This window comes from Haliotis asinina, chromosome 7 (genome assembly GCF_037392515.1).
Source record: "Haliotis asinina isolate JCU_RB_2024 chromosome 7, JCU_Hal_asi_v2, whole genome shotgun sequence".
NCBI lineage: Eukaryota > Metazoa > Mollusca > Gastropoda > Lepetellida > Haliotidae > Haliotis > Haliotis asinina.
Window position 1 is genome coordinate 46,334,567 of NC_090286.1, and position 21,829 is coordinate 46,356,395.

General features: G+C 40.3%; 1 protein-coding gene across 6 annotated transcripts in view; it reads right to left on the bottom strand.

Moving 5' to 3' along the window:
* Positions 1–11,905: 11,905 nt before the first annotated feature.
* LOC137290727 (thiopurine S-methyltransferase-like) overlaps positions 11,906–21,829 on the bottom strand; it is a 112,297-nt gene continuing 102,373 nt past the window's right edge. For 3 of the 6 annotated variants that reach the window (XM_067821823.1, XM_067821824.1, XM_067821827.1), the window contains exons 2-9: positions 20,623–20,771; positions 19,293–19,385; positions 17,696–17,825; positions 15,727–15,779; positions 15,355–15,429; positions 14,330–14,406; positions 13,240–13,284; positions 11,906–12,687 (exon numbers count right to left, since the gene is read on the bottom strand). In XM_067821823.1, the coding sequence (XP_067677924.1) occupies positions 12,506–12,687; positions 13,240–13,284; positions 14,330–14,406; positions 15,355–15,429; positions 15,727–15,779; positions 17,696–17,825; positions 19,293–19,385; positions 20,623–20,750 (783 nt within the window). In that variant the 5' untranslated portion in view covers positions 20,751–20,771 and the 3' untranslated portion in view covers positions 11,906–12,505. Of the gene's footprint in view, positions 12,688–13,239; positions 13,285–14,329; positions 14,407–15,354; positions 15,430–15,726; positions 15,780–17,695; positions 17,826–19,292; positions 19,386–20,622; positions 20,787–21,829 lie in introns of all 6 variants that reach the window. The other 3 variants (XM_067821825.1, XM_067821826.1, XM_067821828.1) reach the window with 2 other exon arrangements.

Below are 21,829 nucleotides of genomic sequence, written 5' to 3' on the forward strand. Positions count from 1 at the left end.
TATTAATTTTGAAAATTCAAGAATTTCGATTGTAGGTATTAGGTTAAGCACAGAGTTAAATGACTTTAATTTAAACTTCTTTTAATTGTCTCAGTGGTTTGAAATGACTTCATCTTTAAAGGTTGATGGGCCTCTTCTCCTTCACTGAAGTTAGTGTTCATATTTTTTCGTGAGACCATCTACATGATGAGACTTCTGAGATGTCAGAATAGTCTTCCCAAACTCCTTGCCAGTGCATGACGTCTTCCCAGTCTAAGTGAACCTAGCCTCACTACTTTTCGTAACACTGCACTACTAAGTCTGACAAATCCTTATGGGGTGGTTGCGGCAGGTGACCATTGAGATTGACCAATCAGAACACAGCTTACCAAATCACGAAAGTGGACATTTGCACATACCTTTTGAACTTTTTATCTGGAAAGGTTCATTCTTGAATGATTCCAAATGCTATTTAGTGTACAATCGCTTCCGGGTGATGGAACCGTGACAATGGTGAGTAAACAGTCGCTGAAAATAGTGTTTTTGTCAAATATTCAAGTATGTCATCTTGCGGAAATGTTAGCTAATGGTAACCATGTCAGCTGAAACCTCAACTTGTGTAAACTGCAGGCCAAATAACTGTTTTATATGCATTTTTTTTGTTTGTGGAGAGATCTGTGTCAGTGACCTAAATATTTTGTAAGACCCTCCGACTCCTAAGTAGTAGGGATTGTCTGATTGGTTAAATCTATTTAACTATCTCTCTATTGACTGGATGGTCATAGGTTGCTCAAAGGTTATCTGATGCGACTTTCTACTAGGGTTATGAGACTCAGTGGTGGAGTGTAACGAATAACACTGAGACTATGTTTACTTACACTGGACATCATGATGACCATACCCTTCAGATAACAAAAGGTGTACCAATGACAGAGAATTCTGTGCATGCTCAGTTGATATCCAAATATTGAATCTATTACGTATCTGTCATTAAATGAAAAAGAACAACATTAATTATTATATATTCTTTACACTTGCTTTATTTGTGAACCATTGCTTTTTTCCCCTTTTTATCCACAAATGGAATAAATCCCACTGGATCACCACATGACTGTCAGTCAGCGTTATTGGTCCCACATCACACAAAGTGATCTGAACTCTAATGAGATTGTAACATAATTTCTTTAACATAGGCCACAGGTATTTGTAGTGTTACGCAATTGTGAAACACTGCCTGGTGCCACTGTAATCTGTAGACTCTGCTTCTTATTAAGTCAAAGAGTACACCTCAGTCACTGAATATAGCCAGTCAGCGTCTGCAGGAAGTATCTGCAGCAGGATGTAGTAGAAATTCAGTGATAGAACTATGCCAGTGCCGCTATGATATTTGAGTGGCACCAAGTGCTGTTGTCCTGATATTAACTTTGTATTATTTGTTAGGCATACAAACTTAGTAATGATTGTGATAAGGAATGAACAGTTAAATATTTTGAAACTGCCTCTTCTGAAAATACTTAAATGTTTTTGTCACATTTTACCCTTAGACATGTTTCTCTGATGAATTTCAGTATTTGTATTTTATGCAGCAGTGTTTTTCCAAACACTCTCAGTCATGTGAGTTAATGCCATGATGAGCACATGCTGTGTTACCATGAGATTCAGGAATGGTTCTGTAAAACCAGGATTTGTTTGAGTAACATCTGCCCAGTTGGTCTGATATGTATAACAGTGATTTTAATTTATGATAGATATTTCAAAAGTGGTGCTTTATGAAAGTATCTGTTGATTGTATGTTCCAAAGTGCTCAAGGTTATCACAGTGATCTGGCATGATGCCATCATCATTGCCATGTTGATAACATCTGCCCAGTGTTCAAAAATGGTGCTTTAAGACAGTATTTGATTCATGCACCAAAGTGCCGATGATTCTATGAATTGATGATTACAATGTTATTGCCTTGTTAAGAAACAGTGTTTGCTGATTATATTTTTAATGTTTCATTTCAATATTATGATGTTTTTGAGAGATGTTTTATGTATGTCAGATATTAACAATACATTATTGATAGAAGGCTTTTGTCTTCATTTTTTCAGAACTATCTTTTCATATCGTGAGAACCATTTATCAAATCTTATTCTTGCTTTCTGTGCCAATATTCCCAATAGAAAGTGTAAATAGGTACATGCTGTTAATTATTATAAATAATGTCGCTTTTACTCATATATTTTATCATATATTGTTATTAATATATCATATGTGTGATAACTTAGTATGTTGTTTGTTTACCATGAGATTAAGGAATGGTTCAGTAAAACCAGGAATGTGTTGTATAACTTCTTCTAAACCACATTTACCTTGCCTGCTTTGTGATATTCTATTATGTATTATACACAGTATTCTATTCAGAGTCAAAAAGTTTTGAGAACTCCCTGACTAAGGATGCTAAGGTTGTGGAACAGGAAGTGCTGCTAGAAGTATTGCGTTCATTGATCATTCATATGATATTTGTGGAAGTTTCTACACCTTGCCACAAACTACTAGTATTGTGATAACTGGAAGAGAGATACACTACTGATATCATGGAAAATACTAAAACTGAGTACAGAGCTGAAGTTCCTGGTCTCCCAAGAGTGGTGACCAACACAAGCAGAGTCCAAGAGCTCAGTCCTGACCTAGCACCTAGTGGTTATAACCTGCTTTGAAATTTGAAGTCTCATTTGCATGGAAGATGATTTGCCAGTGATGACTTCAAGGCTGCAACAGAAGTTTGGTCTAGGAACCAGTAGAAAGACTGTTATATCCAGGGCATTGCAGTGTCTGGAATTGAAGGGAGACTACAGTGAAAAATATAAGTTTGAAACCTGCTCTGACTGTCAGTTGTATATCAAGTTCTCAAAAGGTGTTGATCTCCTCTCATATTTTCATCCAAAGAAAGTCATAATGCAAAGATGCAGCACAGGGGATAGTATGTTCTGGTTTGTTAGTTCATACTGTTATTGTGAGGATCCAGATTTCTCTGTTTCATTGTTTAGTTTTTGTGTTCAGTACATTTCTGCTGAGATTTTTGCTCATTTTTGTTCAAGTTTTATGTATTTACAGACCACCACCACATAGCTGAAATATTGCTGACTGCTGTGTAAAACTAAACCCACTCACTCACTCACTCAAGTTTTATGTGATGTGATATCCATCTTGAATCTGATCTTCACAGTATTTTACAGCAGTCATGACTAGGTTATTGCATGACCCTTTAATCTCAGTAGCTGTTTTATGGATCAATTATTTGTCCAGTGGCTTGATCTCCTGAAGTTTGGTCATTTCACTCAACATTCATACCATTCCTGCTGGAAACAATATTGGCCATGTATCTTAGCTTGTGCATAATCAGTAACTTGTTTTGTAGACATTTGTCGGATATTTGTTGTTATGATGCATTTAAATGTGATTTGTATGTATTCATTGTCAATCCAAATGTTGGATGTTCAAAAACCCATTCTTCAATATGTATCATTGAGGACCATATCACATCGAGGACTAACCATTTGAAGTCTCAGGGGTGTGTGTGTTATCTCTCCCTGCAAAATCAGAATTTCTTTGTTTAAAGCTGAGGTGAAACGTATGTTTTCAACAACTTTAGTTTGTTTAACAGTTATTTCTCAGACAGTATATTTGATGTCCATTCTAACCTTCAGTTGCCTGTTTTAACACATGCTTTTGTTTTGCTGGATTAAGTTTGATTTCCACCTGAAATATGTGATAGAACCTATATTAATGTTTATTTTTTGTCATATTTTTATCTATTTTGGAATCAAATTATTATGAGTGTTAGAGCCACATAAATAATGCTGTGGATCAAACAGCTGACTTCTAAAACGGACAGTTTGATAAACAAACACAAACATTCAGTTATAAGCCAGTAGAAACTCTGTTTCAAGTCAATATTCAAACAGGTTTGAAACTGTTTGACCACAGCCTCAGTTTGAAAGGGTATTCAAAATATTAAGACAAGTGTGATCAATGTTTTGGCTTACTTAGATCGAAAGTCACTGTCTCTGTTTAATAAAAATCCTCTTCTATTTCTGTGTTTGTTGTGTGAGTACTGACAAAGTGGTTCATTTCCAGTTCATTAGCTAAATCGTGCTGGCCCATCAACACTAAATACCAGAGAAGCTACCGATTGGGATTTTACGAGTGCTTCTACTTTATCTGTTTATTATTTTTTTTATTCCGAAGTATGGTTATGCAGCAAACCATATGTTATATGTCATTTAATACATGTTTCATCAGAAAAACATCATATAATATTGTACATCAATATAAAAGTTTAATGAAAAAGAGTAATTGCATAAAATGGTTCAAATGAAAGTGCTCCTTGTTTAAACTCATTTTATTCAGTGTTGAAATGGATTGGGTTTCTGAAATGTGAACAATAATGAATGGATATAGTAATAGTAAGACACAGTCATTTATCAAACCGCTTACTTTGTACACAGTATTTATGCACATGACTAAATATATTTTCATTAATAATAGGCTGAACTGCAATGTCACTCCCTTTTTAAAACTGGTAATCACATGTAAATAAAATAATAGTTGTCAGAAAGATTTCAAAATTGACATGTTTGATCATCAATACCTAAAGACGAATTTCAGACAAGTCAAAATGATGACAGGTGGCGCGACCATGCGATTTGAAAGTCAATTACTTGTATGGCCTACATGAGTGTTGAAAACAGCAGTACATCGTCTCTACATGGAATGAATGAGACGATTGATATAGGAACTTCAGCCCATACTCGGTGATACGGGCTGAGAGCGATCAGCTGCAGTTGTCGGCCTTGGCCACATATCCTTGAGCCTCCTCAGCATCTCGTCCCACAAGTGTTCAGCCGGTTTTTAGTGTGGATTAAGGGCTGGTCATAGAAGAGTTTGTATGGCGTGTGCACAGAGAAAGTCTGTAGTTGCTCTTGCATGATGGGTAGGTGTTGTCCTGCTTGAAGATGTGGTCTCCATGACGACCAAAATCAATGTAGCGGGCAGATGTTACACCGGTTCTTCTACCGGGACCAATATCCTGGAATACCATAGGGCCTAATTTGTAATTGAGAGCAATAGCACCCCACACCATTATGCTCGGACCTCCCCACGAACCACGTTCCAGGACACAACCATCTGCAAAACGCTCCCCGTGTCGTCTCTACTCTCACTCTGCCATCAGCCGTCGAGAGGTAATTCCGGTTTTCGTCGGAGAACGCTTCAGTTCGCGAAACCTGGAGACGATGTCGAACAGTGAGGAATGACCCCGGCAAGACCTGCGACATCTGACGTTTCTCTGCCTCAAACGCCTCAGCACTGCGTCGGCGCTGATTGGTCTCTGGTGATTGTCAATGATTGTCCGAACTGTTTTCGCAGCCAAAGCGAAACGATTTTGCACGTGATGACGGAAAATCTGCTGATTTTGCTTCAACTTTGTCACAGACTGGCTTTCACTGCGAGGACGGTTGCCTTCGCTTCCAGTTGCATGGACTTGTTGCTGGAAGCCGATATTGTTCGAACATGTACAGAATGATGACTCGCAACATGTCTTGCAGACTCTCCAGCATTTAGTTCATATGAATAAACTCGTATTCCAGCCAAGGCCTACATCGAGCACACCTTGGTATAGTGCGAAGTCGTCTAGTTATATGCTGGACTATCCAGCATTCAATCTTCCTGAAGCTTAGTTCCGCGGCTCCCTTGATAATCGTGGCATATCCCTACTGTCGAACAGTAAATGACGTGCATGTATGGTGGCTGTTCTTTTTGGGAGGGATGACACCTCGGGATGCACGCGCATTGTCATGTTCATGAAATACGCACAAAAAACTTGTCCCATCGTTACTTAAATAACTGCGTTTTGACGGCATTTTTCTGCATCAAATACAGAATCTGAAAACATTTTTTCTCGAACATTGGTTACGAACCAGGTTTAGCTAATATATTAAAAGTAAAAAATAATTCTAAGATGAACCATATCTTCCAAAAGTTTTGGAGAAGGGTGACGGGTTATTTTTCAGCTCAGTATTAAAGCAGGATTACCGTTAAGAATGGTATCAGAGCCTAAGTGGACGTTTGATAGTTCAGAGTCTTGCTTCGGACATAAATGGCAGCTGACAAATTTTGGACATTTCGAAAAACTGGTCAGCATCTTCCACCGGAGCACCACAATTGCAAGCTTTACTCGGATAAATTAGCACGAAAAATATCTCCATGTAATGAACTACGTAAAGGTCACATGGAACGTAAAACACAACTTTGCAGATTCTGATACCTTTCGGTGTGCACTTACCGAAACAAATCATCAAAAATGCCAATTCAACCTATAAAGTTGAAAAAGAACGCGATGAAAAAACCCCCGCGAAATCGGAGTTCAAACGTTTCACTAAATTTCCCCCAGCGCTGGGGAAAAAAGTGGTTTCAACAGCTCTGCTGCGCTGCGCCCATGAAGCATGCGCAGTGAATAGCTTCGCTGTTATTAAAACAGTATGCATGCTCGGGGTATGAGGTCGTGAGCAGTAGTCTAATCTTGGTTGTGCACACAAACAAGCTCAATGCCTGGTTTACTGACAACCTATATCTCTGTCTGCCTGTCTGCTAAAGACAATATGCAATACACAGCTTCAATCATTGACCACATGTAATTTGAACTTAACACCTATCACGCTATACGCTATAAACAAAATAAATTGATTTATGACTCGAGCACCCGAGTCCTGTCTCTGCTACATTATGTAATTAGGCACGTGTGATACTTGTACATATGACATGTTTATATGTCTGTGGTTTGCGAACAAACTTACATCCATTTTTCTCGGATGACTGGATCGGACGGAAACTGATACAGACTCTTGTCAGTTTCAAGTCCTGCTTTGTACTTGGACGAATGACAGTTTCCAGCCACGCAGTAGTTCAACATCTCTACTGAGATGATTTTTGATTGGGTCGAACGCAAATTCAGAGAACATGTATTTTACAAAACCCAACATCTCTATATACATTTTTTATGGATAAAATTTCTTCTAGTGTATATGATTTTGTTTGACAACGGTATATGAATCCATACTGAAACGACGCATGAAGTACAATATAAGAAGTTGTTATCCATAAAGAATCTTATTTTCTTGTGACTCGCCATACTTCTAAAATACCCATCAAACAGATCATCTTTTTGTATACACATTTAGCCCTCAACGTATCAGCAAATGAACCAGCCAATCGGAAGCCGCGTTTACGCTTGAGTGCACATCCACCCGCTATGACTGGGTTCGGTCTCCCGAGTAAGCCCAAGTTCAAAATATTGCACTTTTGAATCGCGATTGTACGCTTATAATTTTGTTTATTTGTTTTTTTACAAGCGACAATGAATATTATATATTATTAATAAGTGATAACTGTGTTTTAATTATGCTGAAGACATATTCTACCCCGGGACCTTCACGTGTCTGATCCGGTCTTGAAGAGGTGGGTCGCACACAAAACGAGCGACATGTTGACGAGCATTATCTTCTTGAAAAGTGAAGTTCCGTCTCAATCCTTGAAAGAACGACCTGTATCGCAGAGCTTTCAGATTGACAAAGGACCCGTGAAGGCCAGCAGTAGAATGGGTCTTCAGCAACCCATGCCTGACATAAAAGGCGACTGTGCTTGTCGTAAGAGGCGACTAACGGGATCGGGTGGTCAAGCTCGCTGACTTGGTTGACACATGTCATCGGTTCCCAGTTGCGCAGATCGATACTCATCATTGGATTGTCTGGTTCAGAATCTATCAACTACGGACCGTTGGTCTATAGCTGGAATATTGCTAAACTCACTCACTCTCTCTGATTGACAACAACTTGTGTCTGACAATGAGATGTGATTCCTCTCCATACCAAACTGTCGGTCGTTGAACAACGCACGTGTCAACATACTGTTCACATCGTCGTCTGTACACCCGTACACCGTCATGTGTGCTGTCTAAATGAAATCTGACTCATCAGTAAACAACAGCAACAACAACAACAGAACAAAAGAAAAAACACCCACATCTTGTCTCCTGTATTGTGGATGCTAGCTGCACCATCCAAGACGTGCCTGTCGGTGACGGTGGACCAAACACTGGGCGTGTTGCAGGCCGTCTGGATCAGATATTTCGACCCTCAGTTTTTAAACTGGTTAAACCTAAGCCAGGAATGGCCCGAACAGTCAAACAGACAGTCTGGTCAGCCTTGCACTGGTCTTCACGTTCCATTAATAGGCATCATGTTGAAAACGTCTCCACAGAGGTGAGATAATGTTTTGACGGACACTAAAATGTCTAGCTACCTCATTTTTGGTCATTCCAGTCTCCAGCATACCCACGGAGTGGAGACGCTGATTTTCTGTGAGCCGTTGAATAACGTACTCGCAGTTTAGGTTGAAATTGAGGTGTTTTCCACAACATTTAGAGGCAAATGAATAATCAATCGCCTGTTACGTAAAATCAAATTTCAAAGCGGTTTGCAACATGTATAGTTAGGGTTATTGTTTAACTTCTCAAAGAACTTTTAATTTATGCAATTTAATGTTGTACACAGTTACTTTTTCCCGACCCGTTTTCCTGGCCAACCGAGTGGTTCACTCTGATCTCTGATTCTAATTTGGGCGATGAGGGGGTTTCATAGGTGAACCGTTGCTCCTCATGCCCAAGAACCCGTTTCGATTCTTCAATGAGTTAAACCCATTCCTCACCCCAATGATACTGTTCGAACATTGCAAAAGACCGCGTAAAACTAAACCCACTCACTAACTCACTCTGATTTTAGTTCTCAGATTGTACCCTCGTAGTCAGGCAGGATGTTCTGCTTACAGTATACCGTGGGAAGCATACAAAGTTAGAGGTTCACTGGCCCACGGCAACGATTGGCAAAAAATGTTAGTTTGTGAAATTTGTTTCCCAGGTTGAATATTTAAGAATGAAGATTTTTTATGGATATCAACTTCTTTATGTGAGAACACAACGTTTCGGAGTTAATGCTTAATTACTCCTTCATCACCTGATGATATCCATAAAAAATCTTCATTCTTATGTATTTTCACTTCTAAATGACATTCAAAGAGGTTGAATATTGTTGTCGACAAAGTTACTGTAAGCAGTCATGAAGGCTGCAATCGTTAATTGCGTGTGCATTGTATTCTTCTTGAGTGCTGGTCTTGGCAGAAAAAGTCACATATATACCAGGATAGCATTCATAGTTGGTCGGGCATTGCCAAACGTCGGGCCAATGTTAGGCCAATCACGAATGCTCTCTTGGTAGGTGTTGCCATTGTAAAGTTTCCACTTTTACAGTGAAAGAATTCAGCAGTAATCTCATTGTTCAAAATGTGACTCGATGGCACAGCAAAGTTAACCCTCACATCCTCTGGCTTTAAGTCACCTTTTTCTGATTCTTCCTAGTGACCTGTGTTCTTAATCCCACTCATAAAACGGATACTTTTATATTAAATAATCTTTGACCGTTTCTCCGGAATGGTTTAATCTTATCTCTGTATCTCAGGATCATCGTTGTTGTTTCAACTGAACACCACTGTATTACGTCTTCAAACAATAGGAAAACATAGTTATCCTAAAGTTTTCCACGGTGGAATGAACGTCATCCATGAATGAACCCAGCTAACAACTTTACGTTGTCGCAGCGTTACGTTTTCGTTGTTACAAGATTAGTCATCTGTGGATTGTGGATTCCCATTAACGTCGCCACAACGTTGTGGACCAACGTTTCCATGTGTCACTTTTACGTTTACGTCAACCGCAAGGTTAAAGTTATTTGATGGTAACGTATTTTACGTTGTCTTACGCTGTATGTAACGTAAATAGTTTTCCCAGTAGCGAACAGCAGATATTCGCTTCAACGTTTATTAGCCAATTTGCATGTTGTTTAGGTCGTGTGTTTTTCAGAAGTTGGAGTTGATTAGTGGAGAAAGAATGTGAAACGTTTTACAGACACTTCTGAGGCACCCAAAATTGTCGTATTAAGGTTGTGAGCAGCCGCAAGCAAAACGTTTCCACAACGTTGCAACGTTGTTATAACGTTGTGGCATGAACATTTTAAAACAACGAAATACTAACGTTACAACGTTGTGTAATGACATTACCAATCTACAACCTGTGAATGTGCCCCTATTCTTTCAACGCTGAAATGACACCTGGAAGAAGTTCAGTGGACTCGGGCTTGGGATCTATATAAACAAAAGTTTCACAGCGACACAATGTAGTGGTCAGTGTTATTTCCATCAACCTTCTGTTTTACTTTTTGACAGGGGGCCTATATCCTAAACCCTCACTGTCAATATAAATGGGTCTAGTGTACACGGCTTGCCAACTTTTAGGATTTCTGTGGGAATTACATTTTCGGTTTTATTTTTTAAATATCAGTATCAGAAATCCTTTGGCAAATCTAAATGGCATTATACAGTTACGAAAATATTTCCAAATATTTCAAAATGTTGGAAAATTCTTATTTCTCAGAATAATGATAAAGCATTTAAGCAGTGATGAAGCAACTACCATCGTTGCCTACAGCTATTGTTTTGGTAATACACATGTATCTCAGTTTGTAAGGTTTGACCGGAAGCTACATAACGTCATTTAGCCTAAAAATGCACAATGCGTGAAATGAATTCAGTAGATTACCTTGTAAAGACGTCCTATGTGGTCGATAGCTCGGTTTTTCCGAGTTGTGCCGAAAAACATGTCAAGAAATGCATCAAATGTAAACGAAATACAACGTGTCATGACTCTGAAAGCTGGAGTGTCGGTGAACTGTGAATATTGAACTGGTGCTATGTATTGAAACAATTGTTCGAATCATATTTGGCAGATATAAGTCCGTTAATACACGAGTCTCCATGTCAATTTCTAGTATGTGATCAATGTTGTATGTATGTATGTTAGTAAGTGACAGTCATTCTTGGTGTTCCTGAAGTGGAAATGTTATAAGATAATCAAACGCTGCACAGAACAATGCTCACTGACCTGAGGTGATGTCAGTATGCGATTGTTCTTTTTTGAACAGCAACGAACGTTCATTCAATAACATTTCCGATAGGCTGGTGTTTCTATACCGTAAATGAACAACCAACATCAGTCATCAGTAATAAGATAACATAATTGCACCCCATGGGCCATTTGCTGTTTTCAGTTACCCTTTCCGTCCTTCTCAGTCTAATACTTTATTGCAATGCAATGCCTTATTGGCGTGCTTTATGTTTAGGGCAAAGATGACTGATGGATGACCTTTTGTGTCAAGTTTTAAGGGTCACATTCAACGTAAAACACAACATTGCAGATTCTGATACCTTTCGGTATACACTTACAAATCATCAAAAATGCAAATTCAACCTACAGAGTTGAAAAAAAAATGGGATGAAAAAAAAAAGACTGCGAAATCGGAGTTCAAATGCTTCACTAAATTTATATATATATATAATTTATATATAGTCTCCCTGACACAAACAAGTAAATTATCTACTCGTAACATAAAAAACCCTTTCATACTCTAATATGCCCATCAAACAGATCATCTTTCTGTACACATAATGAGCCCTCCGCGTATCAGCAAATAAACCAGCCAATCGGAAACCGTCTTTACGCTTGAGTGCACGTCCACCCGCTATGACTGGGTTCGGTCTCCCGAGGGCTTCGTTTCGAGGGAAGAAAGCCCAAATTCAAAATATTTAACTTTTGAATCGCGATTGTACACTTATAATTTTGTTTATTTGTTTTTGTTACAAGCAGCAATGTATATATGTCATGAACAAGTGATAACTGTGTTTTAATTATGTTTGATTTTTTGGTTGCATGTGACTTTTAAACTTCAGATACAAACAGTAACAACTCGAAAAGAATTTTCAAAATAAAACGTTTGCGTCATGTTTTATAAAACTTTATTTGTCATGTGTAACAACGCAAAAATTTCTAAAATAAAATAGTTTTAATTACAGAAATCTGCTTTGTACATCTAGTCATGTTTCTGTTAAGGTAAAACTAGTCACAACGCAGATACGTGATATCTCTCTAATCCGCTGTAATCTCTTTGTATACTGAACAGCAAAAGAAACGCAACACTGGCTTTTTGTCAAGTTCTTTCAAGTAGAAGACATAAACATGAACGCCTACCTTTATGAAATTTCAATCTTTCGAAACTTGCGTGTCTTTGGCTGCTCAGTATATGAAAGTAGAAGTCAGCACCATATGTAAACCTCAGACAGTCTATGTTTCGAGTTAATAAGTGATTATTAGATTGATATACACTTACTATATAGATATACAATCCAACATATCCACATAAGAGCTAATATAAGCATGCTCCTCCCTGACGACTTTCGATTCGTCAGCTTAGACATTATCGTTTCAAACATATCCGCCTGCAGGATGTGCCTGAGTTCCGGAGATCAGGCTCACCATGTCCACAAAACTGACTGTATCCTGGCTGATGCCTGTTGCAGGAGAGAATGCAGAACAGTCACATCATTCTCTTTTCCGCAGACAATAAGACTGTAAGCAGATCACCTTGTCTTCCTCCTCTTCCTTGCTCTCGTCCTTGCCCTCTTCCTGCTTCAGTGGCTGCCCGTCGTCGTCCACGTCCCCGTGGTAGGCTTTGCAGATGTTGAAGTCGTACTGGTCCTGATACTCCAGGTCGCAGATGTCGCCTTGGTAACAACACATGCGTTGGCTTCGATTAGGATTGATTACGGTGAAACCATTTACCAAAACATAATCGGGAATACAAGTTGCTGAATGTAAGACATCCAACATCTGGCCCTTTCGCCTCCTTACAAAACGAAGTGGGCTGAGCCTATCTGCCGGGGCTGGATCGGCCCCATCAGTACCCACAATGGTGGGTGAGTATGGTTTTGCACCGCTTTTAACAGTCTTCCTGTAATATCACGGCGTGGGATACCAGAAATGGTCCTAAGACATTGTACCCATGTGGGGAATCAAACCCAGGCCTTCTGTGTAACGACTGAACGCGTTTACCACACCGCTACCACAGGCTACCTTTCAGAGTTGGCATTTGGTTACACCTTCCCACAACGCTACCACAGGCTACCTTTTGGAGTTGGCATTTGGGTACAGGTGTACTTGATAAATTTACTTCACCTGTGCACAACCGTTGCAATGAATGGAGACCGAAAATGAATTTCTAGGTCATCTGGGTGTCCATTACAAATACGATTCCAAAATGGCCCATATACTCTTACCGTAAAACTCCTTTAACTGTTCTTCACTGAAACAGTACGGTGCTCCTGAAATAAAAAAAGCTCATGTTTACATTTCTACTTGGAGGAAGGTGTCTTTCGTGATGATTACGTTCCCGAGTTCTTTCTATATGCTTGAGTTATGTTTTTTTCAGGTAAACAATTTACTAGGCTTTACATGTGTTCATGACAGGTGCGACCGGTGGGGCATGATAAGCTTGCCTTTTCGCAAACACCGGGGATATCACTTGCAGTGTGATACACTGTAAGTTGTTCACTGGTCACGAAGGGGGTTATGGGCTCATGTACCCTCGTGGTCGAGGCGGGCTCGAGGAACATAAACAAACCTCGAGGGTACATGAGCCCAAGACCCCCTCGCGACCAGTGAACAACGCATTTGTCTTACCGAACACCTGTATTTTAATTTTGAACTGTTTGAAGCACTTCTTTTGAATGCGAGGCGAATCGAATTTCCGCGCTTCATGCGTGATTCAATGTTATTCGAGACAAAGAAGGTTAGTACTACCATGAAGCACCAGAAGAGTTCGGAATTCCCAGCGGTGTACATTGAAAATAATACATCGCCTGTGAGCGGGGTACATTGAAAATAGTAGAATAGAGCTTAGCCAATCAGAAAGCGACATTCATGTGGGAGGTAAGATAAATGCTAATGATACAGTTAAACTGAGTAATCAGCTCTCCCCCTGGTACATATCTGTAGCGATTGTAGCCCGTACTTAAAATAGATTGCTCTTTTAAAGGGATCGCTAATAATTTATGGCATAGGGGTGGATGATGTTTTTTGATAAATAAATAAATAAATAAATAAATAAATAAATAAATAAATAAATAAATAAATAAATAAATAAATAATGTACAAAGTAAATGCCCTTCCCCACACCCCATCCCGTCATCTACAACAGCAATTAACCCCCTCCAAACCCACCCCAGAACAAAATGGGTTACTCCTCCTTAAAATTATCACCACACCCCCTAGCAATAAATTACTCACCATCAAAATTAAGGATATACTTGGATCGATAGATATCGGTGATTTGTATATGACTAAAGAAAAGATCTATTTTCCAATTACCTGGGAATATTTTCTTAGGAAACTCAAGCATTATTATACACTTTGGTCCCATGACACTTCGGATGACCTTCAAGTAACTGAAAGTACAACACACCAATCACTAAGACCTTTACAGTGCATTACCCTGAATATCAGTGATATTTAACAACGTTTAGGATTTAAACAGGACAACCTTTCAAAATATGAGCCATAAGTAGATATTTCCATAGCTTTTATCACAGTGATCAACATTATTGTCAAAGCAAACCTCATCTTTGCTTCTTAGGGCATGTAAGGGTTGACTTCCTCTGAACCTGAGGTCAGTCTCCATACATTCCTCGTATACGTTCTATACATTCCCTGTATACGATCTATACATCCCCTGTATACGTTCCATACATTCCCCGTATGCGTTCTATACATTCCCTGTATACGTTTTATACATTCCCCGTGTACGTCCCATATATTCCCCGTATACGTTCTATACATTCCCTGTATACGTTCCATACATTCCCCGCATACGTTCTATACATTCCCTGTATACGTCCCATATATTCCCCGTATATGTTCCATACATTCCCCTGATACGTTCCATACATTCCTTGCATACGTTCTATACATTCCCCGTATACGTTCCATACATTCCCCGTATATGTTCCATACATTCCCCTGATACGTTCCATACATTCCTTGCATACGTTCCATACATTCCTTGCATACGTTCTATACATTCCCCATATACGTTCCATACATTCCCCGTATATGCTCCATACATTCCTTGTATAAATTCCATGTATTCCACGTACACGTTCCAATATATTACAAAAGTACAAGCTTAAGTTTGAAGCAACTTGATGTCTTTGAAAAGTTCAAATTAACAATTAACACTATTGCTGACCTGCAAACGGCATCAGATCAACAAACTCTGTTGGCAGTGAGAGAAAAATGTACTTCTTTATGTACGCAACCAGTTTGATGTTCTGCAATTCACGAGTTTATTGCTGGAAGTATTGCTACTGAAACGAACGTGTAGACTGAATACATACGTGGGTCTGTCTCTGGGATCAACAGCACACATAGCCTTAGAGTCCCAGATAAAGTCAAACTTTCCTTCCAAATCCCTAGAAACAGAAGGTATGTTATAACATGTGAATCTCAATGCATATAAATGTATTCACCTTGCAGTAACGACTTTGTTTCGCGGGCACCCCAGCAAAGGCTCTTTACATTTACAAATTGTGGTGCGGGAGAAACAAAGACCCCAAATGTTGGGCTATCTTACTTCATCACTTTACCATGATCTTCAAAATATCTTTTTCTTCTTTTCCTCTGCTCTGATATTACTGAAATACTGCTTACAGTTAAGTAAAATCATACTCGCCCTCTATGTTGTCTTGAGATTTTATCGGTATACTTACTCGTTAAACAGAAGGAAATTGCCAACGTAAAATTTGAAGGTGCCAGTCTCATTCTGCAACGGAAGAAAAGAAAGTCATTTGATACAGTGAACCTTTATATATTTTTTAAATGTCCGTATTTCTTTGTGATCGTCTATAGATGTTTGGCATTACTTATTTGTCGTTTTTCATTTGTTTCATGTTGAACGCAGTTCTTATTTCCAAACTCGAAATTTGACAGAGACACGTTCTAATTGTTTTAGTGTGTTGGTGTAAATTTGTAAAAAAATTAGTCTGAAAGTGGTTCTGCCACTGACCGTTAGGGCAAGACAGGCTTACACTTTAGCGAACACCTGGTGTCATCGCTGATTTTCTGTGACCCATTCATGTTTTTTTCATTGCTATTTTTACCTTTACACCAAACGGAATTTGTTTATGAGGAATGTTTTCGTACTGACGTTCTACATTTAAGCTCAGTAACACGGATATTCACATGTGATATGCGATCCATCACGTCAGAAACGGCTTCATGAATTATCATGTTGGAAGTCGAAAGATGCCAGACCATGCTGGTACGAGCTTCTAACGTTTCACTGTCAGTCAGATTACAATCCTGATATCGACACACAACTAACGTCGATGACAGATGTCACTCTTGTCGACCAAGGGCGGCAACTGGCGCACAAAACCGTTTCATCTGAACGACTGTCTTGCGAAACCGTGGACAAAGTGCCCCTCCACTTGAAGATAAGCTTCACCAAGCTATAGGTGTTAGGGTGAGTAGACGGACGATCAGTAATCGGTTACACAGGCAGAACCTATATAGACAACGTCCAGGTTTTATCCCACTGCTGAGGGGCAGTGTTTGCAATTATACCTTAATTTACCAGCCGGCCACCAGGGCATGCTGCTACATGCAGGCTATAAAATCTACAGGCCCAAAGACTACACTGTTCACAGTTTCACACTGATTGTACAAAATCAAGCGAAGCCTATGGCACACATTCTCTTCTCACAGTGGTTACTTGTCATATCTTCCTACGTAACCTCTGTTCTAATACGACCCCTTCATGGTGCGAGTGTTCAAGACTCGTGATTGGAGGCAATCAGATTTAGTAGTGCAATCAGCGACCTTGTTTCAAAAGTGATCGTTCGCAAGATCTCGGTAATTTCCGGATGCATCGTGAAAACTAGAGCCTCTTCCCGAGCGCGATTCTCAAATGTTTCTTCTAGACAGAACTCAGTCAGGCCATATTTGTTTCTTCACATTGCTTGCATTTGTCAAGTTGAATCTAGGCCGATGTAACACGTGTTCTGATTGGACAGAAAAAAGGGAAATAAATCTGCTGCCATATTTTGCCGCTAGGGTATTTTATGAGAACCGCGAAATATGGCCGTATCAGAACAGAGGTTCGTAGGAAGATGTGACAAATAACGTCTGTGGGAAGAGAATGATGGCACGCAGAGGAGTTAATATTTGTTAGACTGGTGTTGACACTCTAAGGCGCTGAAATACCATGTGAAACAGTAAGCTGCCGTAACACGATGGATCGTAGATGATTCCCGATCGTTAATAAAGGAGAAATGGGGAAATATTGGAGAATAATTGACAGATAATGTACTGAAGGCAATAAGGGTCTGCACCTATTTGAAACTGCCGGCCCGATAAAATAACAAGCGGCGCTGGGCCTCCGGGTCAGCGGTTATTTCAAACGCTGCTGAGGGGCCGTCACGTTACTGCAAAACGTCGTTAGTTGGCAAGAATTATATATTCGGATGAATCAATGTTCACTTTGGACTTCCTTGACAACCACAACAAATTAAGGCTTGATCACTGTGAATACCCATGCATGCTAACCAGGGAGATTCGATGAACTCCACTTTGCCAACACAAATACAAAAACGTCCAGTGTTTGCCTAGACATTACTGAAATCATTATTTCAAAACAAAATGATGGTATATCACACGTTTCCCTGACTATGCAATTACCTTGTACAGTTTTCCGTTGATACTGGGGACTTCTTCAATGATAGGTTTCTGTTTGTACTGCTTGAAGATCCTCTGTGCGGCGCTCTCGGCCAGATCAGCGCCAACCACAGTGTGTCCTTGCTCACAGAACCTAAACACAACGACGGCGATATCAGAGGTCTGTACAACTGTAATGTTATGTCAACAGTGTGTCCCTTCCTCACAGAACCTACACACGACATCTCAGCTATGTACAATTGTATTATTGTGTCAACAGTGTGTCCCTGCCCAAACACCCTGAACAGGTTGAAATCGAGAAGTTTTAAAGAAGGTGAAGGTAACCTCAAGCACACATAGGTAACACAACAGCGCAAGATGAAAAATATTTGAAATTTTAATGCATTTGTGGTAAAATCGTTTATTCACGATAAGGAGTTACATAGGTACCACTTTAGAGGATAGTGACTGAGCGGACTTTAGAAGTGTCTTTCAAAGTTATGAATCTTCGTCAGTTTTTGCGATTGTGACCCTTGTGTCGGTTAAAATGGTTAAGTGAGTGAGTTAGTGTGGTTTTACGCCGCTTTTAGCATTCCTGCAATATCACCTAGAACACCAGAAATGGGTTTCACACATTGCATTAATGCGGTGAATCGAAGCAGGGTCTTCGGGGTGACGAGCGAACGCTTCTACCACTAGACTAACCCATAGTCCCCTTTGGGGTTAAAATCCTCTCGTTTTCACATAATGAAATCACGATTTAAACATGTGGTATCAGTTCGCATGTAGACGAATGCTAGCGGCCCTTTGCCCTTGTTGACAAACCATATCTCATACAAATATACGGGAAAATGTGGGATTCGAACTAGGGTTCAGTGGATACACGCGTGACTAATTTGTGCAAATCGGTACACTGAGTATATGCACTAGTGTCTGTGATTTCTATTTACTGAAAGCAGGCCTTGGATTTCGAGACGGGGTGTTCTAGATACTCCGTGGTCTGCTTACTGACGAGATCGATGCTCATGATGTTGATCACTGGACAGTCTGATCCAGACTGGATCATTTACAGACAGACGCCATAGAGCTTCTATATGCAGCGTAAAATAACAGTGAGTGAGTTCAGTTGTACGCCGCACTCAGCAATATTCCAGCCATATGGCGGCTGTCTGTAAACAATCGTGTCTGGGCCAGACAATCCAGTGATCAACAGCATGAGCATCAATCTGCAGACCCGACTGGGACCCGATGACGTGTCAACCAAGTCAGCGAGGACTTGAAGCATGGGTATCGGACTAACCCGATCCCGTTAATCGCCTCTTACAAGCATAGTCGCCTTTTGGGGCAAGCATGGGTTGTTGAAGGCCTGCTCTACCCCGGACCTTCACGGTATCAAACAACAAACAAATAAACCCTACAACCAGACATGGATTGCCACAATATCCACAAACGAACTAAGAAGCCTTAAAAGTTTTATCTTCTTGTGGTTGTGTTTGATGGTTTTTATCCGACAGTTCCAGAAATAAGAATTAATGCTCAGCTCACATAGATGTGGCAAGGCCTTTGTATGTGTGTACTGTGCTGATGTACGAAGCCTGCGATGTTCTGCTGAAACACTCACCAGATCAGGTCGTAGGTCGTGGCACAGAGGGGAAGGAGGATTTTCAGACCTTTACGACCATCCGTGACTTTCTCGAAGTATTTCTCCAGATTCCTGCACAAACAGAGTTCTCAGCATCGAAACACTTATAATTTTGAAACAAATCAAGGAAGGAAGTGTAGGTTAAGTCCCACTGACCGACCTACTCTAACTTTATCTTACCCCAGACATAAATGTCGTTTTCTGACTGGCTAACTGTTTTTCTATTATTTCCAATGTACCCCTCTTATAAGGAGGTATATTTCAATGTACCCCGCTGCCAAAAGCAACTTATAGTTTTTGTTCCCTCGGGCCACAAGCAAACTGTGGCACAAATGGGGTTGCGCAGCGTATAGAATATGACCAGTCTTCTTATATGCGAGCGAAGCGAGCAAAGGTTGGCAACGCACTTCCTTCGCTTCGGTTCCAAAAAATATATTTAATGTCAAAATATAATATCCCCACCATCAAAGGTACACTCCCATTTCCTCACAGGGTTGTGCTCTCAGATTTCCAAAACCATATTTAGTATTTTCTCACGTGAAATATGTTTAATTCAACATTTTAAGCGCAACTCGTGGTACATCAGACCGTTCTTCGCCTCCATTACCCCTGCCAGCTTCCGGTTCAGAGCAGTAAAGGAACAGGTTATTATTCCGTATGAAATACATAAAGGATTACCTCCCCTGCTTCATACGCCCACTACACCAGAAGTGTTTTTATTGTAAAATACATGTCACAAAAAGTCTAACAATAACGACGACAGGTAAGACAAATAAACTCCAAGAGGTTCATGATAAAATTACGCAATGTGGTATTTCTTGCTTCTCCTTATTCTTGTTCCTTTACTCCGTTGAACCGGAAGCTAGCAGGGGTAATGGGGGCGGAGAATGATCTGAATGCCAGGAGTGGCGCGAAAATTGTTGGATAAAACATATTTCACGTGAGTAATTATTAAACATGGGGTGGGAAATCTGAGGGCACAACCCATGGGTGAGGAAATGGGGGTGTACCTTTTGATATGAAACCAGAAAACGACATTCATGTGCGAGGTAAGATAATGTAAGTTGTGCATCAACCCATGTCCCCCTCGTGACCAGTGAACAACTTGTAACATACACGAAGGGCGATCCGGGCTCAGGGAACATAAATAAACATCGATGGTACATCAAAACATGTAACCCTCGTGACCAGTGAACAACTTGTAACGTATACGAAGGGCGATCCGGGCTCGGGGAACATAAATAAACATCGATGGTACATCAAAACATGTCCCCACGTGACCAGTGAACAACTTATAATGTATACTTACGAACCGGGCTCTGTATAGGTGAAGTCCCAATGACCCTTCTCCCATTCCGTCATCCAGTCTTGAATCCTCCCCTCCGGAGTCTCTGATACTTGCCAGTGGCCAGGTCGCGCCCGTTCTTTCTTCGACATAGTTTCAATCTAATAGTTCCCCTGTAAGATATATTGCTGATATATTTTCGTTATTTATTTATATTTTATCCCAAATGGTTTAAAAACCTTTCTGACGGGACAATCAATATGTACGCAATATTTGTACTGCCTACTGACTAACTACGCTTATCTGCAGCTTAACACTAGAGCGGGGAGGTAGCCAAGTGGTTAAAGCGTTATTTGGTCACGTTGAAAACCCGGGTTCGATTCTCCACATGGGTATAATGGTGTCACCGCCGTGATGTGGCAAGAATATTGCTAAAAGCGGCGTAAAACTAAACTCACTGAAAACACCGCCTCACTCACTCATATTCACTGCCTTATCGACCCATTTTCTTACTCACCGACTTGTATCCATTCGCACTATTCACTACATCGTGTCAGTAGGCTTATATTCACTGAATGAGTCACATTGTCTGTCCTCTCGTGGTATATAACAACTACAATATTATTTACGGGTTCATAATCGTAACATATTTACAAAGCAATGTCTGTGCATCAGATCATTATTCTAGAATTATAGGTACTGGCAGACATGTTGCTGTATGTACTTGGGTTTGTTCGACTTAAGCCGGTAGGGTAGCTTAAAGGTTAAAACGTCCGCTCGTCACGGTGAAGACTCGAATTCGACTCCCCACAGTACAGTGTGTGAAGCCCATTTCTGATGTACCCTGCCGGCATATTGCTAATAGCGGCGTAAAACCATATTCACTCATTCGAGAGTTATTCCCGTGCAAACTGCAGTTGATCGTTAAGCCACGTGTAACACGATTTGTCGTATACAGGTCCGAGATATGTCAGACGTGCTAAAATATGACCCCCTGATTATGTCTACACATGTGCCTCGCCGACCTTGACGTTCGTCGTTCATCTGGCAAAATAGGGAGGACGAGACACTACGGGGTATAGTTAGGGAGTCGAAAGACAAAGTCATGGGCGTGGACAGAAAAGCAAGCCAGGGGCATGGGACGAACGCTGGCTAGCCAATCAAGCCAACACAGCGTGAACTGTTCACCCTGCCCCACAAAGTTGTACCGTGGGAATAAACACACCTATCG